This window comes from Drosophila santomea, chromosome 2L (assembly GCF_016746245.2).
Source record: "Drosophila santomea strain STO CAGO 1482 chromosome 2L, Prin_Dsan_1.1, whole genome shotgun sequence".
In the NCBI taxonomy this organism is placed as follows: Eukaryota; Metazoa; Arthropoda; class Insecta; order Diptera; family Drosophilidae; genus Drosophila; species Drosophila santomea.
Genome location: NC_053016.2, coordinates 1182630 through 1210084, shown reverse-complemented (window position 1 = coordinate 1210084; position 27455 = coordinate 1182630). Strand labels below are relative to the sequence as shown.

Below are 27455 nucleotides of genomic sequence, written 5' to 3'. Positions count from 1 at the left end.
TATCATCAACTTTTGATCATCATCATCAAAAATAAAGAAAACAGTAGAGATAAGTTTTACGAAAGGCTTTTATTTCTTTGGCATACAGAGGTTGAAGGACTTATTATTAGAAGTGTAACATTGTTCCCTAATAAGAATCCATCGTGTTTTTTTTTGTATATAAAATTAAATCCATTTTATAGTCCTTGTTCATAGGGCTAGTGGTGTCCGTGGTGGGGCTTCGGATCTCCGTGGTGAGGAGGATGCGGTCCTGGATGGTGGTCCCCAGGATGCCCAGGACCCTTTGGTGGGTGAGGTTGGTGCGGCTGGTGAGGTGGTGGCGACATGTTTCCTAAGCGATTTCAGTTATGAACTGATGTTTTACCTCGATTTCCATGCTATATATAGTGGCGAAAACCTGCTTGAGGTCTTGGTTTTCCCATCAAAACCTTTTATCAGCCAGTTTTGCGATAAGATAGGATAGTAATAGGTGGTCATATCGGAATTTCCCAATGACAACTCACCGAGAAAAGCAAACATCTAGGTTCCCTGATTTTTCAATCTAACAGGACTCATATATTCATGAGATTTTCTGGAGTGGAGTGTGCATTCTTATATTAAAATTTTTGATTGTATAAAATTTTCTCGTGCACAAGTTATGGAAAACAATCTGTGGAATACGCTGCAGGAAGTCGAACAAGTCAACGTATCTTTTAAGCAGACCTTGAGGAACATTAACGATATCCAGAACCGATACAAAATGGTTTCGGCTTTGAAGAGCAAGGCCTCCAAGCGGAAGGCATCCTTCGAGGCGGAGATCCAAGCTGCTATTACAGCACCGAATCCGCCCAAGAAAAGTGCGGTCAAGAAGAGCAAGATCAGTATGGGAAAGAAGAGACTGGTCAGGAAGAGCAAGGCGAATGTCAAGTTGAACCAGAGAAGTCTTCTACCAATCCCTGCACCCAATCTCACATTGGACGACTTCCTGCAGGTGGAGGAGCCCTTTGTGTGTCTGGAAACCAATTGCGTCTACGAAATACACAAGACAACTACTCAGCTGGTGGCGCGGAAACCGTATGGAGCTCTCATCCGAAGACTGTATCGCTTGGCCAGGAGGAAGAGGAACCAGGAACAGGATCAGGAAGAGGATCAGGAAGAGGATCAGGAAGAGGAACTGGAAGAGGATCTGGAAGAGGAGGTGTCTCCTGACTGGGAAAGCTACCACTGCTCCTGTTCAGCGTGCTGCAGATCAATTATTTCTTTGCATATTTTTGGGCTTTCACAAAGCTTTGAAGTTTGTAGCTGTCATTTTGTGTGAATCCTTAAATTTGTGATAATAAATTTTATTTGTCAGAATGACTTCATTTAGCTTAGTATACAACTAAAAATAATTGCATTGCTTTGTGAATTTATTCGAGTTGTATCGCTTTCCCTCGATAATTTTCCATAACTAGCCTCGAAAATCGATTACCTCTGGCTCAACAATGAAAACGGGAATGGAAGCCAAAACAAAGGAACGTTTGCTTATTTACGAGTCGCACTTTGTATGGGCAACTTAAACGCTAATGGCATAAACATCCGAGACGTGAGCGAAATGTTTAAAACGCGCCTTTGAAGCGCAGGATGCCTGGATGCCAGAATGCCAGGATGCCAGGACAACGGGACGGAAGCAGAGGTTTAGCGACCGTAATGTGGCCGCCGCCCAAATCAAATCTCAAATCATGCACGTTCCCATCCTGGCCAGCGGGAAAACAGGGGAAAAGAGCGCCAGGAGCAGAAACCGAAACCAGGATAGCAATCCGATGACGAGCACTGCACTCCCTGCACGGGCCAAATTGTTTGAAAATTCAATTCACACATTTGCCAGTTGTCGATGATTTTCTGTGATTTTCTCTGCCCTCCAATTCTAATGGCAGAGCCAACTTCTTGCCGGCTCATCCGCAGCCTCGAATTCGGCCTACGAGTTTGGGGTTTTTCATAGAATTCTGTCAATTGGCACACTCAAGAAATGCTGAAGTATTTTAAAATATTTAAAACCAACTACTAACACAACAAATAAAAAATGTAAAGTGTGCGTAGTTTATTTATAAGTATACCATTTCATGTTAACCCTAACGATTTAGTTTGTGTTACCTTTATATTATCATTTTTGCACACAAAGCGGTTGCTTTTCGCTCAGTGCAGAGCTCGTCCTTTTCTGGTTTTCCAGCAAATAAGTGGAAAATCGCAACGAATTGTTACAGAGTCAGCGGCAGGGGTCCTTGGAGTGGTCCTGGCACGTGCAGATCGAACACTCGGCGCTGCGTCCCGTATCCATTGCACATCCTGGCTATCCTGGCCCATCCTATCCATCCTCTCCATCCTGGCCATCCTGCTCCTTCCGCCCTCCTGCGGCGGCTCTTCCTCGGTGGCATGTGTTTGAAATCTGAGCAAGCTTTCGAATCTTTTTTGGCCAGGCCGAAACTCCCACCCTTTCCCTGCGCTATTTTGTATGCAAAGAGTTGTTCAAAATTTAATTTATTTACTCTGCCCTCGAGTTGTAGTTGTTGCTGATGCTGATGCTGCTGCTGTTTATTGTCTGCAAATGAAATGCGTTCGTGGCGATGTGGATGTCTAAGTCCCGTCTGTCGCCGGCTTTCTTGCTAAACGAATTACCATTTGCCAGCTTTGAAGTTGCTTCTTCTGCCAACTTTCTAGCATTCTTTTATCCCCGTTTCATTTTTTCGGCTCGCCAGAATTTGCTCCTTTTTTTGGGTTAGTTGTTCGGCTTTGACGCAAACTTTGCAGACCATAAAGTTTTGACTTCATGCAATTTTAATGACTTAACGAGCAGCATTCCATTTGACATGGGAGTCTTTTTCCAAGGGGGGGAAGGGCGACCGACTGGAAACGGCAGCTAATTAGCCAAACGCTTTGCGATTACCAAGAAGGCAACTTCACTTTTCCTTTCGCAGGTTTCTTTCTCCCTTTGGAGCGGGAAAACTTTACAATTGCAGAAACATGACTCCACAGAAATGCAGCTAGCAGAATGTCTTGTGAAAAAATAAATGTTTAAACCATTTGAACAGAAGTAACACTCGCACAATTCGCTTGTTTTTTCTTCCACGTGTACGCGTGTGTGTTTGTGTGTGTCATTTTATTAAATTTAGCTTTAATTTAGACAAATAAATTAAGAATTAATGATATAATAACTATGGTCAACATACACATTATGCAACATGTTCGTGGCGCAGATGAGCACAACCGATTGTTAAGAGGGAGGAGTTCCTGTAAAAAATGCGCAAATGTTTCACTGAACACAAAAACAAGCAAAATGGGAGCAAGATCTTGATGATGGGTTGTTATACGTATGAATAGGACATTGATTGGCGAATGGATCGGTTTTGGTTTTTAGTGCGTTTGAATGGATGACTAAGTCCCCTGATTTCGCTCAAGGATCGTGGCTGCTTCCGCGTCGCTCTTTCGCTTTCTCATAACATGTCCCGGAGCACCTCCTTCTGGGCGGCGGTCAACTTCTCCGGGAACTGGATGTCGAAGGCCACCAGGAGATCGCCCTTGCGCGTCGTGTCCTTGGGGAATGGCAGTCCGTATCCCTGGATGCGCTTCACCGTGTTCGGCTTGATGATCTCCTGCATGGTGCTGATGCGCAACTTGTCGCCGGACATGGTAGGAACTTGGAAGACAACTCCGCACAGAGCCTGTAAATACGAAATATAATACACACTGGTTAGATAGATTTTCCTACAAGGCGAAACCCCAGCTTCAGTATTTACTTTGTATAATATTTATTTCGGTTCTTGGCTTATCAATCAATAAGGTCAGCAAATAGCCCAGCCAACAACTCAATGCCTTTCTGCTTTTTCGCCCAAGCCCGAAATGAGCAAACACAACACATGGGCGCCACCCATGTCGAGTGGAATCTATCAATCTTGCCCGGGTAATCCTGTTTAGGTGCCCCAACCATCACAGCTCCTTTGAGCTTTTACCAATCGAATGGCTTGTTTGGTTTCGTATCGAACACAACATTTGTAAATCCTTTTCTATGTTGCCTAATTCGTGTTTAAACATCTTGTTGACACGCTTCCATGTCCTTTTCCCACCACTTTCTCCTTCTTTTGGCCAGACTTTACCATTGATACTCGTTCGGCTCGTTCGCTTGACATACGACTTGTTTAATTGGCCCACTAAAAGATGGGCATCAATCAGGTTCTGCTTTTGGCCCAGACAGTATGTGGCTTACTCAATTAATTCCCGTCCGAACTAAGATGAAACTGCTATTGATTGAACCTGATCCCCGAGGAAATTCGGTGATGAACATGATTTAATTTAATACTTCGATATTTTCCGCTTTAATTGGGATTCTGGTGCTCGAGCCTGTGGCTTATCTTATCAATTCAATGGAGAAACTTACTCACAACTTATTAAACAGGAAAACCAGTTTGGTAATGAAATAAACTTATATGAGTCACTCAAAGGAGGGTTGTCATACCAAGTTCCCTGACTTGTGATCATATCTTCTGCCTCGTTAAACTTCCATAAGGAACCTCACAGATGGCAGATTATCTATGGTAATCCTTTCGGGTTCGAATCGCTACATTTTACGTTTCAAACTTTTCGACACAACCCATAAACAACCCATAAGTGGAATGTCAATCCCTTCCTCAACGGTGATTTATGGAAAGCAGAGCTGAAAAAAAAGGTTTTTGATCTAAGCCCGCAATCGAAACAATCCCTCTCGATGCCCATCAACGGGTGATATAATATTTTGTGCTGTGCCATAACTTGTCACAAGTGATTTGTAACCAAAGAACTTGCCGGACACGTGTTAAATAGTTGTCAATGTGCCCGAGTCCGAGCCTCACCCAATAAAGCACAAATAAGTTGTAAATTCAACAAGAAATCGCCTCGAATATAAATAAATTGCGACAAAACCAAAGTGCACACCTTGTGAATATTTAAATATAGTATATATGTGCGTACTTTTTTATCGCCGATCGGTATTGAGTATTCGTATTCACCGACTGGCGATTTTGAAGCGATGACAACATAAACTGATGACGACAGACCAGAAAACAGCAACAACAACCTGTCCCCCTGATGACGACGACCAGCATCAATATTTTTTAATGGAAATGTTGAAAATGTTGTCGCGGCCAAAATAACAAAAAAAAAAAAAACTGAAAAACAGCTTAAATACTTTGCTACCTTTTACGGCAGCCGAAACACAAAAAGCAGAACAGCGCTATCCGAAAATAAAGGGCGTGCATTTGGTTTGCGAGCACTTCCCACCGATAAATCCGTATCTGGATCGGGAGTTTAGGAGAAGGATATAGAAACCTGTTTTCCAGCTGCTGAGCTATACATTGAACTGAGAAAAAATCATGTGATAATGTCAGCTGGCATATATTATGCATTTTCAATGTGAGTTTCGAGTAACAAGTGTGCACCTTTGCCAACTCAGTATCAACATGATTTTTAGTGGTAATAATACTTATGTCAGTCGAATCATAGACATCTTTTCTCTGCGTGCACAGAGTCATCACTAGATGATAAATCTGAATGTCAGGCTCAGCTTAAGAGTGAACATAAATTCCGTGATATATTTTGCAGTTTATGGTCGCTTTTTGGCCATTTTTTCCCAAACTGCTCTAGACAATCACTCTCGCTGAAAGAAGTGAAGGTTTAGGTGGAACTTTTCCGATTTTCGAGGGGCAAACAAATCAACAGCATTCAATCGCATGTCATAAGGCATTATTATTCCGCCTCCTTTTTTTGCCGAGTCCCCAAACACCAAACTCTTTGCGCCCACCCAGTTGACAACTGTCATCAAAATGCAAACGAAGTTCTCGACTACCAAATGGTTTTGTATAGAACTTGGAATTTTTTTCGTTAAAAGGGAAAAAAGAAAAGTCCAAATCATTTGGGCCAGCAGTCGAATGACAATGCCATTGGGCAGACATCGAAAACAACAACGTCTGGCCATCAACTACACAGGACTCCTGATCCTGGTTACACCCGCACATCCTTGAAATCCTTGAATTGTCCAACGGGTTAGTTTGCCGCATTTGCGGGACGCTGACGCAGGCACTCGAAAACAAAAGCATTGTTAAATTTGATTTCCATTTCCATTTCGAAAGTACGTATGTAGTACAGCAAGAAGAATTTAAAATTCAAACCGAAACGTGCTAAGTCTATATATCATGCCATCATGCCATCCGCCATATGCATCAAAATGGAAAAAAAAACAACGCAAGACCAAAAATTAATTCGAAACTCATTGACTTCAATATTATCGTAAACGATGATGTAATTTATGAGTCGCATTAAATTTACTGCCACAGAGAATATGACAGAACAGAAAAAAATTGAAAACGCCGTTCGCAATTATGTGGATGGTCATATATGGAGCTCCAATTGCCTTGCGGCCGCTTTATTGGGGCGAACGGAATCTTGGAGCGCAGATTTATTGGCTTTTATCAACCAGATTGGCAAGTAAATCTAGATATGTTATTATTCATACAAACACGAATTTTATGTAGTTGCAAACAGAAATATATTTCAATTAGGACCATTCACATTGTCCACTCAGCACTCAGCGCCAAATGACCGTGTCAAATATTGCTATATAGCAGTGGCAACATGACACTTTTAGCTCAAAACCAAAGCCAAAATGGAATTCATAAATTCGATTCAAAACAGAGGCAGCGATAAAATTTTGGCCAACTATGCCAAAAGTGGCGGGCAGCCCAAAAATATTTACTAAATTTGTCGCACTAACAAGCAATAAAATGTTAAAAATCTGCGACGCAGCCAAGTCAACTATTTAATCTACTTAATGCAATTAACAATTTTAACATGACTGCAAACTCAGTGGCGTGTCATTTCAGCTTGTTTGCCTGGTGGTTCGCTTGGTTTTGAGAATTTCAAAATTTTCGATATTATTTTCTTGGCCTGACCATAATTTTTTGGTTCACAAAAAACTGTTGTGCGAAGTTTTGCGCTTCGGCGACTGTGTAAAAATCTAACACCTCAGTGGGAGCCAATCTACGGAGCAGACTGCTGGCCAAAACCCACTCTCCGTCTCCGTTAATTGAAACTTGACCATGTCGACCAATTTGGCGGCTGCTTTGCTGCTTTGCTGCTTGGCAGCTCGACGCGTATATGGTAAATCTGGCCATAACCATTTCGTCTGCCCGATTTCATTACAATTTGATTTGGGCACTGGCTGCGCCTCTAATTGGGCGCCAAAGTGTGAGAACCCAGCCGCAACTCCCTCAAGCGAATCTCTGAGAACTGAGATACCAGTGGCTGAAGTGGATTTAGGGAACCTATCTTGGAGAAACCCAACCCTAATTCACAGGTTAAACTATCAGCAACTTCTCATATTTAATGGCAGCTTCATAATAATTGTTGCTCAGTTCAAACCTCACTCACTCTTTTGAGATACTCCTGAGTTCTACATTCTATAGTTTCCCAACCTATTAGATACATCCCCGATGATGGACTCACCTGCTTGAGCGTCAGTCTCGCCGTGTAGCGCAGATCGCTGCCCTCGCGCTTGAACATGGCGTGCGGCTTGTCCCGGATGATGAACACAATGTCGGCGGGGATTTTGCCGGGCGCCTGGTCGCCCTCCTTCTGGAAGGTGACCTTGGTGCCGGACTTCCAGCCGGGCTTGATGGATATCGCGAGGAACTTCTCCTCCTTGCGTGAACTGCCGTCCGCCTGGACGATGCGCCGGGAGATTTTCATTTTCTTAACACAGCCGTGGTAGATCTCCTCCAGCGTCACGTAGAGATCGTGTTCGACGGGCGGGTCCTGCTTCTGCTCCTTCTTGAACGGCGTGTGCACGTTGAAGGAGTGTGATCTGAAAGAGGGCCTGCGAGAGATGAGCAAAGGAACTCCAAGGAGCCAACAACCAGGTTGTTTGTATAGACCAACCTGAAGCCACTGCCCAGACCATGTCGCGACCCAATGCCGCCGAAGGGCGAGGAGAAGAAGTCGGGTTCCGTGTCCAGATCGAAGACGTTCTTGTCGAACAGGTTGTCGCCCATGTCGAAGAACGAGGCGAACGGATTGCTGTTGCCAAAGAACTGGGCGAATGTGGCCCGCGGATCGCCGTGGAACTGATATGTAAACGAGTTGCTCGATGGGCCGCCATTTCTTGTGCCTGAAAGTTCAGTCATTTCAGGATTAGATATAGAAAAGAAAGCCCTGGAAGTCCTGGAAGTCCTGCTGACATACCTCCGCTCTTCAGACCATCCTCGCCGTATTTGTCGTACACCTCCCGCTTGCTCTTGTCCGAAAGGACCTCGTAGGCCTCGGCGACCTCCTTGAACTTGTCCTCGGCATTGGCGGCTTTGTTTTTGTCCGGATGATAACGAAGGGCCAGTTTCCTGTAGGCCTTTTTGATCTCATCGTCGGTGGCAGTTTTGGGCAGCCCCAGGGTTTTGTAGTAGTCCTTACCCATTTCAGTTTATTTCTGTGTGGGCGCGTGGGTTCTATGTATGCGGGCAAAGAGTTGACTCTCAAGTTCACTGTAGTCTAGTATCTGCAAATTGAGGTGGGGCAAGTAATAAAAGTAGATATAGTTTTCAGTAGATATAGCTACCTACAATAATATCAGTTGTAGGTTTCCATATATAACGAGGACCTCCTTAGTGGCTATGATACTGATCCAAATATGTCCTTCCCTTCAACTTTATAATGGCACATGCATTTTGACCTTCTCTTTTGCTGTTTCACTGCTCTGCTATCGGAAAAGATCTGCAAAAATCGGAAAATCGTGTATATATTTATTTAGCTGCGTATAGGTACCATAGTTTCCATTCGGATCATAAGACGCGTCACAATTTTCAATGTTGAGCCGCCCACGCCTTTCACTAATTTTAGAATTGCCAGCTAGAAGTATTTATTCTTCTTTCCGGAACATTGAAGCTTTTCTATGCGCACTTCTCACCCTTCTTAACAATATATACACATTTCTTTTATTGATGGACACTTCGGCATTAGGCATTCGCCAGACTTTGAAATGCAGGTTCAATTAATGCTCCATGTACTCAGTCATTTACTCAATATTCCTAAGCATCCGACAAACAGACATCAATAGACAAGAAAAGTCTTTCGCATGCTTATACATTCCCCGAATACAATCCGTGTGTTTTTAGTGATGAGAATTGCTCCCGAGTGAATTTGCATTGACCTTAACATCTTCGAGAGACCCGAAGCTCTTGGGTGTCCAATTGAGTTTAGCATGAGCCTTTTGAATTGGAATTGACGATGACATTTATGAGCATTTCTGCGACAGCCCGAGATCTCTCGGTTTGGAATACCCCGTAGTGCGATGGCTTGATTAGTTTGATTAGTTGACATGTTCATCAGGGGCGTGGAGACAGCTGTAACATAAAACTGTTCCTGCTTCGATCTGAGCTGCGGTTTCCTAATAAATCAATCTACTTAGTTCAACGCGAAAAGTTAATCATCTTGGGAATCTAACCACAACAATCAGGCCGCCTTATCTTATGAAAAACAGAGGAAACTGTCTAAGTTCATGGTGATAATATTTAATATTGATACCATAAGGAAACGATTTATAAATTCATATTTACAAGTAGTGTATCTGATGTTTTTATGGCTTATCATAACATTCTATAAGCCATGATAAACAAGATGATCGTCGAGACCTTAATTGCAATGAAGGCCTGTCATTGCTCAAGTTCAAGATCGCATCCCGAAAATTTATTAGCATTCAAGATGTCAACACTCGAAACGCTTTTCAGCCTTGAGCTTAACTGATTTCATCTTGGAATTCCATTTCGTAGCTACAAAACTCGTTGCGATGACAATTTTGACGCCAAATTGTGCGCCTTGAGATGCGATTTTTTTAAGGGGGACACAAGATTTGCTATTGGGGATATTGACAGCGGACGATTGATGCGATCAGCGCCATTCCAATCCATTTCAATCGAATCCATTCCCATCCAGAAATTAGTCAGCTGCAGTCATTGTGCATAAAATTGCGGATCGTGAGATACATTCCGGATCGCTTCCAAATGTGTGCCATATTGAGCGAGCAGGGACAAGGTCGCAGATATTTCAAACGAATATTTGCTATTTTTTTCGGAATTTTCTCCCCCAACATTTTCTTTCATTCAAAAAACGCTTTTCTGTCTCTTTGGCAAGTGGCGAAAATGAAATGTGCGAAACATGTTACGCAAGGCTTATAGATTATGTTATGCGTTTTATATGTTTTGCACACTCCCATGATTAAATTATATATTTTCAATCCCCAGAGATTTTTTTCGTTTCGCGCGCGCTTTAATAATTCTCTTTATGGTTCTTTATTGAATTATAGGCATTGTTTCGTGCAAAATTACGGGCTTAAGGTGCAAAATAAATTCATGCCGCATCGAAATTATTGCCGACCATATAAACTCGCTTTTTATGGCAGTTACAACATGTTTTTTGGTGGGTGGCACCACCCACTTCCGCATGTATTATTCACCAGACTCTGGCGGCAGCTCATTTATTGATTGCTGAATAACATTTGTTTAACAATTTATTGGTTGCTGCGTTATTAGTGAATTGCTTTTCCAATGTTTCCATTGTCATTTTGTTCGGATGCCGCGCTGTTTGTTGCATTTTGCAATCGGCAATCTGAATTTGCATTTGCATTTCTTTCCACTTCTGTGCGGCATTATAAATTGTCGTAGGTTATGAGAGGCCAACGCTGAAGGGGAAATTAAAACTGTTTGTGTCCCCGGATTGCACTAATTGAATTGAACTTGATTTATTAATGCCCGACTCTCGGCAACTTTAATTCCCATTCGGTGCCTCGTTTTTGTTACTTTGCTCAACTAATGCTCACATGTCCAAAACTGGATGAATGGGAGGGAAGTGGGTTGAAATGAAATTAAAAGAAACTGAATTTAATAATAAACGAATTTCAAATTGGTAGAGTGATTTATGTGGGGGGGGCATCCAGATCTGATCTGTTATTTATTGCCTGGGCGATGGCGATCCAAGTCGATTGCCTGGGGCCTGAGATTTTCCTAAACCCGATAAATCGGTCACTAATGCCACAGTCAACATGTGTCCCCTTGAATAAATAAGCCCAGAGCTAATTGATTGATAAATAAGCACAAGTTTGCTTCAGATATATGTGCCAGTTTTATCAGGAGCACTTTGTATTAGAAGAGTTATCTCTTATCGCCATTTATTCAATCAAACTTTTACTGATTAAAATATATTTATATGTTTGCAGAAAGTGCTACCTCTTTAAATAGCCATCTCTGTGCTAGCCCACTTGTAAATAATTTGTAATTTTCCATGACCTAATGTCCAGTCATATTTACACTCCATTCCACCAATCTTAGTATTCAAGGTTGTCCAAACTCTTGATCCCCCGACTCCCATTCAAGTCCCGCCGTTTACTCTCGCTCTCACAGATATGAATAGCAATCATGTTTTTCTCTCTATTTGTGAATTTCAAAGTCACCAACAAAAGCCATTCATTGTCAACTAATGGCAATGTTTTTTGCCATCGCAACCAGCCAGAAAGCGACCAAACACCATGAAGTTTATTCACCCACACTCGCCGAAATGTGGCAGAATAAAAAAATGCTGCCGCCAAGAATCGAACATTCAGCCATGAACGAAGGCAAATCGTTTAGGCAAAGCAGCATTAGATGACCAAATAAAATCCATCCAAAGACTCCGGCAACTGCCAGTTTCTGGGGTGGGTGTATCCAAGCCGCAAATCTGCTGCAAAAATAGGTCCAATGACTAAGCGGGTTTACCTTTGGACGCGAACTGAGCCGCCCACACAATCGGCAGTCAAACATTTTCGATTTTTTGGAGAAATGCTGTTCGTCTGGACAAGTGAATCAGCACTCAGCCATTTGCATGGGATTGGGTAATACATTTTTTCCAAAAGTGCTTTATCTTACAGATGACCCTCTGTTTACGCCGGAATTCGTGCTAATTTGCAAAGAGCATTGAAAACATGCATTCAAGTATTCCATTTCCGTTTATTTATGCAAACAGCGATTTGCATAGAATAACTATTAGGCAAATATTTTTGAAACAAATTTACTGCCTCACCAAAAGAGTGAGAAACTTGTTTAGGCTGTTTGGAACAAACGTTTTTAGTGCGGAAATTGTTGCTGATTTTGTGCGGCACTCTGATTAAAATGTTGTTGCAACGCTGTTTAATTACATATCAAACATAGAAGGAATCCACTTACTAAAATGTATTAAAGATAAATAAAATGAATTTAGCTTGAGAATGTGCTTAATTGCCTGATAAGATGCATTTGAATTTCCGCTCTTATAAACAGGGTTCATTAATTTATATATTTAAGGCGAGCTTTTTTTAGCCGACGACTGGGGGAATAAAATTAATCAATTGCCGCAACAAAGCGGCGAAAGTGTGTTTCCTTGTGTCTTTTCCCCATAATTACTTGCTTAATTGGCCAGCTCCGCCACAAATTCGCTCTCACTCTCGTTTTTTTTTTTTTCGAAAAAATGATGAATTTTGCATGTGTTCTGCGGCTCGAAGAACATCAAAACAATTCTGCGGCCACGCCCCCGCCAGTCTTCCGCCCACGCAGCAGCTGTTCGAAGAGTGCCAGCGCGAAGAAAAGCGAAGACCACTCTCCACAAATTCTGCCCATTTTCTCTTCCACTCGCGAATGTGTCATAATTTATAAATACTGGGCAAAAACAAAGAGCCAGCGATTCGAACAGACAAATTCTAGTGTGATTATGATTAGCGGCAATCAACATAGTTTTCCCTTTTTTTCCTTTTATTTTTACACTCTTCGCTGGCAATTTGTTGCCATTTGGTATTGGCCATTTGGCTGAGACTTTTGGCTTGAAGGCCGCAAGTCTCTTGGCCAAGTGCCTTCAATCATAATCGGCTCCATTGTGTGTTTACTTTTTATTTATGAATTGTGGCCAGCGACCAGCGAGTTTGAGTGTTTAAAAAATTAGGCAATAGTAGACACCAAAAAATGGTCATAAAAAGCAGACTTGACCAAGGGAAAAATACTTATAAGTAGTTTATTTGTGGGATTATTTGTAAGTTTCGTTTAGCTAAAAATCATATACTTATGGACATAAGTGTGCGAATTTCATTGTCATTTCTCTATACTTTCTGTTTTGGAAGTGAGTATTTCCCATGATTCTCTCAGATTCTTCAACATACTCGTATATATTCTGTGGTTTTGGTCCACCCTATGGGCACCTTTAACTAAACCGAATTTCAAACACAAATCACTTCGCACATCGTGTGCACACAGTAGAATTTCGAATGGAAGCCCCATATGAATATTCCAAAGAAACGGCGTGAAGATTTCGGAAAATAATCAGGCGAACTGGGCAGCAGCGAAATTGGTGAGAACAAAAAAAACAAAAAAACATATACACAAAAATAACTAAAAGCGCTAAAAATAAAACTTATTTAAAGAAATGAAACCATGAAATTCAAAAACACACAGGCCAAAGCCAAAAACGATGGCAAATACAAAATACAAAAATATAAATAATAAAGCGAACGGAAAAGTCGCTTTTGGACTTGGCAGATATACTTGGCGTATACTTTATATACTTTATATAAGGGTTTTCGGGGGCTTCTTTCCGCTCCAAGTGGATGCTCCAATCGAAATCCTGGACTCAGACAAAGGCGACAGCGCCATAAAAAGCACGATTGCTAGTCGATTCGAATATGTTTTTTTTTGTATTTTATTCGCTTTTACCACATTTGGCAAACGATACGAGGCAAAATCACACTCGCACACACACACACTAGCCACTCCAGCACTCACACACACACACACACTCATACACACACGCACAGCAAGTCCGTGATTAATTGTCAGTGGAAAACCAATAAATTAGGGGGCTCCTTACAATTGCTTGCTTGGTGGATGGGGCGTATGCTTGATATGGACTCGCAATCCTTTCGGCGGCTTTCAAAATGTATTATTAGCGCGGGCTTCTCGCTGCCAATTTGCCGCCAGATGCGTGCAGCACTACCGTTAGTCAGTGGCTCGAATCCGCGACAGAATCAGAAACCGCGATAAAGTGGACGCGACAACGCTTGGGGACTCACTGAACGATCCACCGAACCAGCAGCACCACCACCATCACGACCACCACCACCGCCAACAGCACCACCGTCACCAGCACCACTCCACTGCCCCGATCTCGCGCTCCCGCTCCCGCTCTCTGAGATCTCGAGTCTCGGTCTCGAGTCTCGAGTCGCGGGGATCTCTTGTCCCCCAGAGAGTTCAGTCCAAAGCAGATGTGAACCAAGCACAGAAGAGAGAGGTTCCCCAACGATCCGATCTTTTGTTTTCCCCATTTACCACACACATCCACACCTCTCTAAGAAGCCGTGGAAAAGGCGAAAATCAAGTACAATATCACAAATTGGTCGGCCGTTCCGCGCGGGATCCACGATCGCCACCGATTTGCACTATGCGTCATACTATAGCTACATGGAGCTTTTTCCCATAGGTAACAACGAAGCGAAAGCTTTACGCAAGAGCAAGAGCGGAACAAACGTGGGCAGAGCAGAGCCGAAAACCAGTATTCTGCTACCCTGCGATGGGGTATGATGGGCTACCAAGGTAACCTTAAGTGTACCTTAGGTAAAAATAGATAATGAATTAAGCTTAATAAATTAAATGAAATAAAAATTGATTTACACTTCCATACTAAATTAATTCTTTAAATGTAATTTATTTATTTTTTGTATATATCTATTAATTATTTATTCTTATAAAATAACCTTTGTCATGTATACCATATAAAATGTCTTCAGGGTATTTTAAAGTGCCAATGAACATTAAGTTTATAATCAAAAATGCCTCTTTAGCGTATCGGAACATTGTGTGATCAAAGCACACAGGTTTCCATAGGATGTTAGCTGGAGGCCACCTGCTCCTCTGCCACGTCCGCGGTCTCCCGCCTCTTTTCGGTCTTTGGCTTCTGCTCCTGGTCATCTGTCCTCTCCGGATCCGCCGGCAGCTGGATGTTCACAGCTGAGAGAGCTTCTCGTATCCAAGCCGGAACGGGTTCCGCCTTGTAGTGCCTGGCCATGAAGTCCGCGACGAACTGAGGGAACTCATCCCGCTGGATGGCCTCCCGCATGCCGCGCATCAGCCGCAGCTGATAGGCCACATTGTGGATGCTCAGCAGGGAGCAGGAGACACTCTCGTTGGTGGCGATGTGGTGCAGGTACGAGCGGGTATATCGTTTACACGTGCTGCACTCGCAGTCCTTGTCGATGGGCTCCATGTCCACTTTGTACTTGGGCTGCTTGAGGTTCAGTTGCCCGCTGTCCACCAGGGCGCAACCGAATCGAGCTGTCCGGGTGGGGAAGACGCAGTCGAACATGTCGATGCCCAGGGCCACGCAGACCACCAGATCCGCAGCAAAACCGACGCCCATCAGGTAGCGCGGCTTGTCCTTGGGCAGATAGCCAGTGCACACGTCCACCATCCGCCAGAAGTCGTGCTTGCTCTCGCCACCACTTAGTCCGCCCACGGCGAAGCCACGCACCTGGCGCTCCATCAGGGCGGAGACGCAACGTTGTCGCAGCGGCACGTCCAATCCTCCCTGGACGATGGGGAACAGCGACTGATCATCGTCGCGGGCATGCGCCTCTATGCAGCGATCCACCCAGCGGATGGTTCTCTCCATGGCCTCCTCCACCCGGGGGCCAGTTGTGGTGGTCTTGACCACATCATCCAGCTGCATCATAATATCCGCGCCAATGGCGTTCTGGATTTGGATGGAGTGTTCCGGCGTCAGCATGCACTGACTGTTGTCGAAGGGCGAGCGGAAGTTCACGCCGTGCTCATCGATCTCGGCCAGCTGCAGCAGGGAGACCATCTGGAAGCCACCGGAATCGGTCAGAATGGCCCTGGGCCAGCCCATGAACTTGTGCAGTCCACCGGCCTTCTTCAGGGTCTCGATTCCGGGACGCAGGCCCAGGTGATAGGTGTTTCCCAGCAGGATCTGGCAGTTCAGCTCGATGAGCTGGTCTGGAAGGATGCCCTTCAAGGTGCCCTGTGTGCCCACGGGCATGAAGACCGGGGTGTTTACCTCGCTGTGCCTGTTTGGAGAAGTTGCCAATGCCGATTAGTCACTGTTTTCGGGGGTCTGTCTTATGAGGACGCTCACCTGAGGGTCATCAGTCCGGCCCGTGCTTTGGAGACGGAGCACTCCGCCACGATCTTGTAGGTCAGCGGAGGAATCTGGCTGGGACCCATTCAGTGAGTAGTATCTAGATAAATCCCCGTAAAATGCGTTGTGTTTACGCGCAATACGCCGGTGCACGTTTTAGCCGCCGTTCTGTGTGACCACTTCGCTGAAACCGGGAATATACCAAATTCCCTGCTCGTGGCTATCGATACCACTTTGATTACTTGCCCGGTCGAACATACACATAGCTACTACATTGCAAGCGAAGATTAGCCATTAAGATCGTTAGAGATTCCTGCGTGGAGGTCACTATGTCAACGCAACAGCAGCAGTTAGACTATATCGAGCGCCACCTGGTGTACGAAATCTTCAAGGACTTCGGTGCCAATGCTTCGCTGGAATCGCACAGCGTAGAGTGCTCCAATGGACTGGACGGCTTCATGTCCGCCTTGTACACCATTTCGCTGGACGTGGTCATCGCGGAGCGCAAGCGCACGGAGGTGGTCCTGGTCAAGTTCATGAAGGGAACGGAGGAGTTCCGGGAGACCAGCAATTCGTACATTCAATTTTCCAACGAAATCTTCGCCTACGCCGAGATCCTGCCCGCCTATGAGAATGTCCTGCGGACGAGTCATCTGGAAAGCGATGTGGTGAAGAACTGGATTCCGCGTTGCTACTTCGCCCGGTTTGGTCAGGTCGAAGGTGCGTTCCACACTGGAATTGCTGCCATGACTTCCCTTTTAACTCCACGGTCTACCTTTCTGCAGGTCTCGGGAATGGTAGGGAATCGGTGCTGGCCCTGAAACATCTGAAGGGCGATGGCTACCAGTTGGGTCCAAGGCTCACCCTTCGTCGGGATCATCTGGAGGCCATGGTGGGGCTGGTGGGTCCGTACCATGCCCTGGGCTATGCCACGAAGATCCTCCAGCCGAACGTTCATGCTCGCTTACGCGCCGGAGTGCTGGACATGCCCTTCGTGTCCAGCTCGGGAACGGGCGTCTTTGATGTCCTGTATCGCGTGGCTTTCGACCGGTTCTACGAGTTCTACGACCGGCAGAAGGAGCAGCTCCTCCAGGGGGCAGATGCCGGATTCGAGGTCGCCATCGAGCGACTGCGGGAGAAGTACTTCAAGCAGCCGACACTTCTGCTGGAGAGAATTCGCACCAATTCCTTTGCCGAAGATCAGCCGGACAGCCACTTTGCCACCTTCCTGCACGGCGACTACAACAGGAACAATGTGCTGTTCCACTACGGAGCCGATGATAAGGTGGATTCTATCAGAACCATCGATTTCCAGGAGCTGCGTTTCAGCACCACGGCCATTGACCTCAGCTTCTTCATGTACATGAACACGCCATCCGAGGGAAGGGACGAGCTCTACGCAGACTTGTTACGCAAGTACCATCGCAGCATGATCGAAATGCTGGAACTGGTTTTGCGCCGCAACCGAAACGAGTTGACCGATGATCGGGTGGATCAGTTGCTGCAGGAATTCAGCTTTGAACGCTTCAATGCCCACTTCAAACGATATGCCTTCTACGGACCAATGGTGTGCATGCACTTCCTTCCCTGGCTGCTCAGCTCTGAGAAGGATTGCGCCGAGCTGTCCCGCCTTTTCGAAACGGATATGCACGGGCCTGCCTTCCACCAGTTGTCCTTGGACATTGGAGGCGATGTGGCGAACCAGGAGATTTTCAAGACCGTGCGGCATGCCTATGAGCATGGCTACATGGACGCGATTTAGATTTCTTTGCAGTATTCTATACTTTGCAATATTCCATTCAAAATTTAAGTCAAAACTAATTTGAGACTGTATTTAAGAACTATTTACAATGTTAACTTCGCCACTAATGCTAAATGAGCGCAATAAGGGGTGTGTAATTGAGGTAAACAATGCCTAAATGCCCCTATACTTAAGCGGAATAAAATCATACACTTCAAGAAGAGTCTCAGGCGTTCTCATAACGCTGCTTCATCATCTTTTTGATGTAGGATTTGTAGTCGTTTCCAGGCGTCAAGTGGCCAGACTTGTTGCCCAGCCCCACATTGTTGGTACGACCATCAGCCTGTGGATACAAATTAACACTGAATTATCCGTATTCTTCCTTTTCCCCTTCGACTCTTACCTCTATGATCTGGGTGCGTCCTTGGTTCTTTCTGCCCAATCCCTGGCCCTCCGACCAACCCATCTTCTGCATCAGGCGACTGCCCACGTTGCTCGAACTGATGGGCATGGCTGGAGTAGCGCCAGAGGAATCCTTCTGGCGCGACTGCAAAGTCTTTATCTCCTGCTCGAAACGCTCCCGGCTCTTATTCGGTGGAGGCGGATCGCTCTCTCCGTACTTTAGCCTGCGTTCCTTGGCACGATCACGATAGCTAAATACGGATAAGTAAATGAGTTAGTTTATCACCGCTTTAGCAGAGTATTGCCACTTACGATAGACCCTCATCCATGCCAGCCTCGACTACGGAATTCTGCTTAAGCTTGGCCAGATTCTCCTTGTGTAGATTGGACATTTTTAAATGCTTCTGCAAGATGTCCAGCGATTGGAAGGCACGCTTGCAGAGCAGGCAAGTAAGCTTTTGGAAATCCACGTAGTCCGATTCATCGGCAACGCCTCGCTTAGCCCCACCACTTGCTTCGAGTGCTTTCTGATTGGCACCATTATCTTCTTCCGAGTCGGAAGGTCCTCCATACGCGCCGACCAATTTGCTAATCGTTGTGGGTCCTGCCTGCGGTGCATAGTCGTTGAGCTTGCCACGCTCCTTTTTCTCAAGGATTGAGAATCCCACATCAGCATATGCTCCTTGGGAAGCACGGGAGGTGGTGGGAGCCTCAGTATCCGACAGGATGGGCTGCGGTGTGGCCACTGCTGTGTAGTCTTTTCTCTGGTTCAGGTGCTTGGCCCACTTCTCCATGTCCTTGACGATCTTCTTGGCCACCTTCACTTTGTCGGGCTTTCCGGCTTCCTGCTTTTCTTTTTCCTTCTCCTTTGCCTTTTTGGCCTCCTCCTCCTTTTTCTCGGCATCAGATAATACTTCCTGGAGGGCTGCCTGTGTGGAAGCGGGTGTGGCCAGCACATAGGTGCTCCTCTTCTGATCCCAGTACAGATACGCACCCGTCTCGTTGTTGTAGTAGTACTGCGAGTGCGCATCATAGTAGAGACCCGTGACGTGGTCGTAGTAGTAGCCGGAGGTCTCGTCGTACTGGTACTTCGAAACATCGGGAGTAGCTGACAACAAAGAATCAAATGTTTGACTATTCTGGACATTACTGTTCGACTTTAGTCACTTACCGTATTTCTTTCCATCGTTACCCTTGGGAGCACTTGCGCCCCTGGCAAGGAAGGCGGCCTTCGCCTCTGGCACTGTAACCACGGTCTCCATCTGGCTAACCTTCCTCTGCTTGCGCTGGATGGCCGAGAGAGCCACGGCAGCTCCGGAGTTGGCCTCCGTCATGTGAGGATCTCCGATGTTCTTGCTTATTTCAGTCGTGTAATAGTCCGTATAGTACTGAACGTAGTGGGCATGCTCCAGCGGATTCGAGGCATATACGGATGCACTGTACTCCGCGAGACGAGGAACATCCGCCAAGGTATAGCTTGCTGTAACGGCAGACGGAGGCATCGCTAATTCACCCGATCTAAATACGTTGCCCTCGACTGGCACCGTTGGACGATTTTCGGAGTCAATGCAGTAGGTGACGGCAACTGAAATAAATGGTTTTAGCTACTTTTAAGGACAAATAATTCAAAAGTGTTAACTTACCAGTTTTCTCGTCCAGAGTGAGTGGCGGATCCAACGCCGTCAGACCATTAAACACGTTCATAGAATCAATGAGCGTGTCAAAATTGAGGTAACAAATGCCCCGAGACGCCTGGGTTAGGGAGTCGCGACTGATCAGCACCTTGCTTACTGTTTTGGCCAGGTCGGGTAGGTGCTGCTGAAGGGCAGTGAGCACGCCCTCCTCGTTTGTCAGCGCGTCCAAGCCGCGGAGCATGATCTCTGCATGGGGAAAGCGTGGCAGGTTAGTGGACTATTAGCTGAATAGCTAGGGAAACGGCATGGAAAGATATTGCTCATGGTGGATATACTTTTTGTGAGGATGCGGCTGATCTCGTCGACGCCCTCGCCGGCTCCCGAAAGAGCATTCTCGCTCTCCGCCCGCGAGGAGCTGCACACGTAGCATAGAAAGCGGCGCTTAAAGTTGCTCGCCCCACACTGATGGATAAAGAAATCTAGTTATTGCAGCCAATCAGTAACTTGCAGAAGATATGTACCTTAACGCAAGTCCAATCCGAGATGCGAGTGTGACTGTACTGCATGGTGACACGATGATCGCCCAGTTGGAGGACACCCTGCACGGAAAAATAGAAGAGGTGAGAGTGGGATTAGTTACTGTAACTGCTGAGTAGCTAATCGTTCACAGACTACACAGTCACCAGGTTGCTTCTGTGTTTTTTGGCATCGCGCAGATGCTGGTTGTTTCCTTTTCGCGAAATCCCGCCTTTGAGTTCAGTTCCCTGATATTAAGCAGAAGGAAATGGAAGGAAAGCAGCCGAAACCAGCAGAATTGAACTCAAGGCATACATTTCTCTACAGTTGGTGCCAAGCTTTCGGATCTTGCCGTCATTTCTGTTTTTGGCGGATTCGCGAATGTTCAAGATTCTTGTGGTTTGTGGGGATACCTGGGTTAACTCCATCCAATGTCTCGCCTCCTCAACGGTTTTAAACTCGACAAATGCAAAACAGCGTGAGGCACCTAAATTTTAGATAGAAGCAGATACGAAAATGTTTTTGTCAAAAAATGTTGTTGGTTGTTTTAATAGCATTGTATCATTTTTGGGGATTGTATTTTTGTTTGTGGAATTTTGCTGCTGATGTCGTAAGCCAAGTATAATTGAAATTGGTATAAATCCTATATCGAACATTTTGCTGGGCACGCAATACTCACGCTTTCTTTACTTTCTCACTTTAAATCGAATATACATAACTCACGGAAATCTAACCCACCTGTTGGCTGTTTCCTCATCACGCGAATGGAAGTGGGCTCCATGTCGACCTTGATCAGCTCGCCCATGATCTGTGGAGGATTACTGCGTTAATTCTTCATTTGCTTTACTTATTGTGCAAATATTACGTCTGCTTCCGTGACGTGCTTCCTCAGCCCAAAGATGATTATGTTGTTCAAGGGCTCCACGCTACTGCCACTGTTTTGGCCACCTCGCTGCCTGAATTCGTTGGCCATGTCGCTGTCCTCATCCGAGGAATACTGTCTCTCGCGTTCGCGCTCCCTGTCGCGGTCTCTATTACTGCTGCTGGAGTTGCTACTTCCATTGTTGTTGAACTGCCGATGGTCATTGCTGCGGCTGAAAAGAAAGCGATTAGTTAAGGCTAAGCAATTTACGAATTGTTGAATAAATTTCCCGTTCGGTTCGTTTGAAACAATGTACTCAACCCAATGTCATTAAATACAACAAGCATGAATGATTCATAAGATGATTTGTATGCATTTATACTGACTTCTATGTGCAATACAAAGTGACATGTATAATTTGTGTTAGGGGTTGATTCTAATCGTTTCGACTTCCATTGAAATTGGTTTCCAAGTGAAAGACGATAGGTCTTTAAACCTGGGTGAAATCGATACATTCCCTTCTTATGAAACCCTTCTAAATAAGCTTTTTAATCTAAACACACGCAGACTGAAAACTGAGCATTATGTGGGTAGTATGCGATCTATGAAATTCCCTACCTGCTGCGCTCTGATCCTCGATCGAAGTCATCATGGTTGCGCTCCTTCGAAACCCGATCGTAGTTTTTCCAGCGATGATCGCGGTCCTTATCGTATTTATCCTGGCCACGCTTATCGTAGTTCTTCTGTTCATGACGGTCGTGGCTGTAGCTGTCATGATCCCTGCGATCCTGGCTATCAGCATCCCGACGATCGTAGTTGTCCTCCTTGTGATGCTGGCGGTGGTCAAAACTGTGCCTGGAGTTGTAGCTACCCTGATCCTCGTAATCCTCGTTGATCAGATCGCGGTAGAGATCGCGATCCGGACTGCGATCGTGTCTGTAGTGGGAGGAGCGCTCCCGACTGCGGGAACGGGAGTTGCGACGTCTGTACTCATTGCGGTCCCGACTTCGCTCCCTGAAAGAGCATATGGAAGTAATCCATTACACGAAGAGGTTCCAGGTGGACAAAGGACGACCTACCTAGAGCGTGAGCGGGACCGGGAACGGGAGCGAGTGTAGCGTCTGTAGCCCGATTCGCTGCCGTTTCCATTGCCTCCAGAGAAGCTGCGACCATATCGAGAATCCATATCTAATGCGAATCGATGGTAATTATATTCAGTGTTTGCGTTTTGGCCTTTTGCCATTTAGCTGAACCGTCTTTGTGACCACATCTTACTTGGTTACCACAATTCTAACAGGATGCGAAACTGGTTAAACTTTTTCCCCGACTCGAAGTCTCTGTGCATTGAGACCGAAACAAATAGTTATCCGGTCCCAAAAAAAAAAACACGAATAGAAAAATTCTCGGCCTCCTTTTACCGTTCACCCCAGGTATCTGACTATCGGTTATCGGTAACTGCCTGTCGGGCAGTGCTGTCAAGCGGCGGAAATTAGATGTTTCCCAACACGAAACCTTTTAAACTTTTCAACTTTAGGTTTTATTTTGTACATTCGAATAAGGATTTGAATTCGCTTAATGATAACTCCAAAAATAAATTACAAACTAGAAGGCCGGTTTCACATTTCCTCGCTGATTTTAAAAGAACACCAAATCAGTTAGCAAAAGCCAATGCTCAAGAAGCTTCATTATAATTTAAGCTTTTCGCGCCAAAAATAAAAGCTGAACTAAAAGGCGATTTCAGTTAAAATGGAACATGTGAAACGGCTGCACATACTAAAATCATAATCTCAGGCATTCTCATAGCGCTGCTTCATCATCTTCTTTATGTAGGATTTGTAGTCGTTGCCCGGTATCATCTGTGCCGATTTGTTGCCCAAACCCACATGGTTGGAGCGTCCATCAGCCTGAGGGAACACATAAGTGTTAATTTAAATCCATTTCATAGCTGAAAGTCACCTCAGTTACCTCTATGATCTGGGTGCGTCCCTGGTTCTTCCTGCCCAATCCCTGGCCCTCCGACCAACCCATCTTCTGCAGCAGTCGACTGCCCACGTTGCTGGAACTGATGGGCATGGCTGGAGCAGCGCTGGTAGACTGCTTTTGCCGCGACTGCAGTGTCTTTAGTTCCTGCTCGAAACGCTCCCTGCTCCTATTTGGTGGAGGAGGATCGCTCTCGCCGTACTTCAGCCGGCGCTCTTTGGCACGATCTCGATAGCTGAGAATGAAAATGAATTTAATGATAATATACACCACCACACAACGCGATTTCACATACGCCAGTGCCTCTTCGATGCTGCTTCCAGTGTGTTGATTGAGCTTGGCCAGGTTCTCCTTGTGCAGAGTGGACATCTTCAGGTGCTTCTGGAGGATTTCCAACGATTGGAAGGCACGTTTGCAGAGCAGGCACGTAAGCTTCTGGAAGTCCACGTAATCAGACTCTTCAGCGCCTCCTCCGCCGCCGGTAACACCCGATGAGCTCAGTGTGGTTTGCGCACTTGGAGCACTGTCCTCCTCGGAGTCCGATGTTCCGCCATAGGCATTTACTAACTTGTTCATTGGACCCAGCGCCGGTGGTGGCGCATAGTCGTTCAACTTGCCCCGCTCCTTTTTCTCGAGAATAGAGAATCCCACATCAGCATATCCGCCTTGATTGCCACGCGAAGTGCTGGGTACTTCGTTTGCCAATATGGGTTGTGGGGTGGCCACTGCTGTGTAGTCCTTTTTCTGGTTTAGCTGCTTGGCCCACTTCTCCATGTCCTTGACAATCTTCTTGGCCACCTTGACTTTGTCGTGCTTGTTTCCGCCCTCCTTTTCCTTATCCTTCTCCTTTGCCTTTTTGGCCTCCTCCTCCTTTTGTTCGGCGTCGGCCTGGACTTCCTGGAGAGCTGCCTGAGTGGAGGCCGGCGTGGCCAGCACATAGGTGCTCCTGCGCTGATCCCAGTACAGATACGCACCCGTCTCGTTGTTGTAGTAGTACTGCGAGTGGGCATCGTAGTAGAGACCCGTGCTACTGTCGTAATAGTAGCCGGATGTCTCATCAAACTGGTACTGCGTCACATCGGGAGCGGCTGCAATATAATCAAATATAATGAAGTGCTAGCAAACACAAGTATGTGGCCACTTACGGTAGATCTTTCCATCATTGCCCTTGGGCGCACTGACCACCTGAGCAGCAAATGTGGCCTTCACTTCCGCCGCTGCCTGTGCGGCAGCTGTGGCCGCCGCTGTGATTGTGGTCTCGATATTGCTCATCTTCTTCTGCTTGCGCTGGATGGCCGAGAGGGCAACCGCTGCTCCGGAATTGGCTTCAGTTAAATGAGAGTCCCTGTTCTTTTTGGTTATATCTGCCGTGTAATATTCCGTATAGTACTGGACATAATGGGCGTGCTCTGCGGGATTCGAAGCGTAGAGGGAGGCACTATATTCCGCGAGTCGTGGAACATCGGCCAGAGTATATTTTCCACCCACTCCTGAAGGAGAAACCGCTGGAATGTCCCCGTCTTTGACAGTTGGATCGTTGGCTTTAACTGGTAATGCTTTAGGATTCTTGGGCAATGCTTGGCGCTCCTCCAGGTCGTTGCAATAGGTGATGGCCACTGGATGAAAATGTAATTACTTTTATGTTATAAACTGCACCTAAATGCCATTTACCAAGTCTGTCGTCTAGGGTAAGTGGAGGATCCAGCGAAGTCAAGGCATTGTGCACATTCATCGAGTCGACGAGAGTGTCGAAGTGAAGATAGCAAATTCCTCGCGAAGCCTGGGTCAGGGAATCCCGACTGATTACCACCTTGCTCACCGTCTTGCTCAGATCCTTTACATGATTTTGGAGGGCCGTGAGCACCGCCTCTTCGTTGGTCAGGGCGTCCAGGTTGCGTAGCATGATCTCTGCGTGGATTGAGGAAGTGGTAGAGAAATCGTGGCGGTCAGTGGTTTCTTCGATCTCATTGCGATCGAAGCTACAAAGCAAGATGGCAACAGAGTGTATGTGGTTTGTATACTTTTGGTGAGGATGCTGCTGACTTCGTCCACGCCCTCGCTGCCGGAGGAAAAGGTGGTTTCGCTGTCTTCCCGGGATGTTTTGCACACAAAGCAATAGAATCTAAACTTGAAGTTGCAGACGCCACACTGGAACAAGCGAAACACATTACTCTACATAGAGAATATAATCCTTTGAAGGCTCCTACCTTGTTGCAATTCCAGTCCTGAATGCGCTTGTGGCTGTATCGCATGCTCACCCGCTCGTCGTTTAGCTTCAGAACGCCCTGGAGCGCCAGACATGGAAATATGAGAGGGAAAGGTTGCGGATTAGTAACCCATCGAATGGATGCCTTCATTCACACTCTACACAGTCACCGGATTGCTTCTGTGTTTCGTAACGCGAAGTTTTTGCTGCTGACAATCTCCTCGAGTGGCTTTCTTGGGCAGTTTAATGAAACAATGCTGTCGTATTTAGTTTCCTTGCAACTAGAGGTACTTTTAGTTGGACAAGGGAAACTAAACAGAGAGGAATTGTTTATTATCATTGCCAGCGAAAGAACCTTGGCTGCAGATGATCAAAGTTTCAAGGGGATCTGGACGATTGCGCTGATACCTGTGTAATATCCATCCATTGCTTTGCCTCCTCAACGGTGTTAAACTCGACAAACGCTATACCGCGTGATGAATCTAAATTTTCGGATAGAAGCAGATACAAAATGTTTTCGTCAAAAAATGTTGAATGTTTCGATAGGTTTGTAACATTTTTGTGGAGTATTGTATGCTTTTCGATTCATGTGGCCGGTTAAATTCGATTGGTACTTGTTCACTTCGCCTCCATTAGCGCCAAGTCGCTCATACTTTTTGAACCTACTTACGTCTGCGCTGTAAGAACAAAGTCAGTGATTTCGTAACCCACCTGTTCCTTGTTTCCGGATAATGCGAATGCAGGCTGGCTCCATGTTCACCTTTATCAGCTCGCTCATAATCTAGAAAAGTCAATGTATAATTGGAGGAGTTTCATTTGCCATTCTTCTTCTGAGCTTACATCTGCTCTGGTCATTTCCTTGGTTAGACCGAAGATTATAATAATATTAAGGGCTTCAGTGGTGGATCGGTATTTGCTCCTGCGCATGTGGCCTTCATCGCTGTCATAATCCGACGAGCCTCTTCTCTCCCGATCACGATCCCGATCCCGATCTTGCTCCCGATCCCGATCTCGATCGCGACTACGATTCCTGCCACCTCCGTTATACATGCGATGATCTCGATGGCGCCTGAATGATTGGGCTTATTATTAAGTATAGAAAATATACACTTTATACTCACGTGTTCCGCTCGTTGCTTCTGCTTCTGTCGTCGTGATTGTGGTTCCTGTTCCAGGGTCTGCTATGTTCCCGGCTGCGACTTCTATTCTGAAACCTGTCCCTGTCCTTAGAGTTACGATCACGTGAGCCCAAGTCGCGGGAGCGCTGTTCGTACTCATAGTCGTTTATTTCTCGATCACTCTCGCCATCTCTGTCCCGATTCCGACGGTCAAAGCTATCATGTCTCCGGAACTGACGATTATCAAAGTTACTCCTGGAGTTGTAGTTGCGCTCATCCTGATCCCTGTAGTCGTCGTTGATCAGGTTGTGGTACAGGTCGGGGTCACCGTTACCAGCTCCTCCTCGACCACCGCGATGCTGATCGTTCCTGAACCCGGGCGACCGATCCCGACTGCGGGAGCGGGAATTCCGGTGCCTGAATCCTCCATGGCCTCGGTTCCGCTCACTGAAAAGGAATTGTAGTACTAATCTACACATTCGCGTAAATCTAGTAAGATTGCCATACCGGGAACGCGACCTTGATCGACTGTATCGAGACCCAGGCCTGGATCTGTAGTAGTCGTTGCCCCGTCCTCCCTCGTTTCCACTTCCTCCAGAGTAACTGCGCCGACTACTCGAGTCCATTGCCGACTATCTAAGGCTTTGACGACAGGCAGGCACGAGTGGAAAGAGAGCCCCGATGCAGAAGCTCTCCAAGATCTGTTTGGCTAGCTAGCTTTAATCGTTTTATCCCGGTTTCCTTATGGAGGACCACCGGATTTTTTTTCTCAAGAATACTTTGATTTGCCATTCGCAACGAAATATCGATAAGCTCGGTGAAG

The 27455-nt window shown here is 45.9% G+C and overlaps 6 protein-coding genes across 15 annotated transcripts; 2 read left to right on the top strand and 4 right to left on the bottom strand.

Annotated features, from left to right (window-relative positions):
* Positions 1-540: 540 nt before the first annotated feature.
* Positions 541-1338, top strand: LOC120451672. Its single transcript, XM_039635554.2, has one exon. The coding sequence runs from the start codon at positions 638-640 to the stop codon at positions 1295-1297; it is 660 nt and encodes a 219-aa protein (XP_039491488.1). The 5' UTR covers positions 541-637; the 3' UTR covers positions 1298-1338.
* Positions 1339-3063: 1725 nt separating this feature from the next.
* Positions 3064-14477, bottom strand: LOC120458951 (dnaJ protein homolog 1). 5 transcript variants are annotated; one of them, XM_039646819.2, is made up of 6 exons: positions 14349-14477; positions 8595-8745; positions 8224-8530; positions 7921-8149; positions 7489-7858; positions 3064-3677 (listed from the first exon to the last, which is right to left on the bottom strand). In XM_039646819.2, the coding sequence occupies exons 3-6, from the start codon at positions 8447-8449 to the stop codon at positions 3450-3452; spliced, it is 1053 nt and encodes a 350-aa protein (XP_039502753.1). In that variant the 5' UTR covers positions 8450-8530; positions 8595-8745; positions 14349-14477; the 3' UTR covers positions 3064-3449. The 5 variants fall into 5 exon arrangements, with proteins under 5 accessions (XP_039502753.1, XP_039502754.1, XP_039502755.1 ...); XM_039646820.2 differs by having other exon boundaries at positions 14364-14477; XM_039646821.2 differs by lacking the exon at positions 14349-14477 and adding an exon at positions 13891-14129 and having other exon boundaries at positions 8591-8745.
* Positions 14478-14704: 227 nt separating this feature from the next.
* Positions 14705-16377, bottom strand: LOC120458950 (queuine tRNA-ribosyltransferase catalytic subunit). Its single transcript, XM_039646816.1, has 2 exons — positions 16171-16377; positions 14705-16102 (listed from the first exon to the last, which is right to left on the bottom strand). Exons 1-2 carry the CDS (start codon positions 16257-16259, stop codon positions 14908-14910), a joined length of 1284 nt encoding a protein of 427 aa, XP_039502750.1. The 5' UTR covers positions 16260-16377; the 3' UTR covers positions 14705-14907.
* Positions 16378-16407: 30 nt separating this feature from the next.
* On the top strand, positions 16408-18137 carry LOC120458949. The gene is made up of 2 exons (XM_039646815.2): positions 16408-16893; positions 16959-18137. The coding sequence occupies exons 1-2, from the start codon at positions 16503-16505 to the stop codon at positions 17933-17935; spliced, it is 1368 nt and encodes a 455-aa protein (XP_039502749.1). The 5' UTR covers positions 16408-16502; the 3' UTR covers positions 17936-18137.
* On the bottom strand, positions 17979-22758 carry LOC120458948 (RNA-binding protein 5-A). 5 transcript variants are annotated; one of them, XM_039646812.2, is made up of 13 exons: positions 22604-22755; positions 22408-22516; positions 21947-22342; positions 21332-21560; positions 21205-21274; positions 20880-20953; positions 20472-20549; positions 20286-20412; positions 19960-20196; positions 19488-19901; positions 18629-19424; positions 18318-18567; positions 17979-18257 (listed from the first exon to the last, which is right to left on the bottom strand). In XM_039646812.2, the coding sequence occupies exons 2-13, from the start codon at positions 22512-22514 to the stop codon at positions 18141-18143; spliced, it is 2895 nt and encodes a 964-aa protein (XP_039502746.1). In that variant the 5' UTR covers positions 22515-22516; positions 22604-22755; the 3' UTR covers positions 17979-18140. The 5 variants fall into 5 exon arrangements, 4 of the variants coding, with proteins under 4 accessions (XP_039502746.1, XP_039502745.1, XP_039502747.1 ...); XM_039646811.2 differs by having other exon boundaries at positions 22408-22748; XM_039646813.2 differs by lacking the exons at positions 20880-20953; positions 21947-22342; positions 22408-22516; positions 22604-22755 and having other exon boundaries at positions 21332-21350.
* An 83-nt stretch (positions 22759-22841) lies between these two features.
* LOC120458947 (RNA-binding protein 5-B) lies at positions 22842-27426 on the bottom strand. Of its 2 annotated transcripts, XM_039646808.2 has the most exons (12): positions 27140-27426; positions 26636-27079; positions 26355-26583; positions 26226-26295; positions 25923-25996; positions 25516-25593; positions 25330-25456; positions 24980-25216; positions 24454-24924; positions 23604-24396; positions 23294-23543; positions 22842-23232 (listed from the first exon to the last, which is right to left on the bottom strand). In XM_039646808.2, exons 1-12 carry the CDS (start codon positions 27256-27258, stop codon positions 23116-23118), a joined length of 3009 nt encoding a protein of 1002 aa, XP_039502742.1. In that variant the 5' UTR covers positions 27259-27426; the 3' UTR covers positions 22842-23115. The 2 variants fall into 2 exon arrangements, with proteins under 2 accessions (XP_039502742.1, XP_039502744.1); XM_039646810.2 differs by lacking the exons at positions 25923-25996; positions 26355-26583; positions 26636-27079; positions 27140-27426.
* Between the last annotated feature and the right edge of the window lie 29 nt (positions 27427-27455).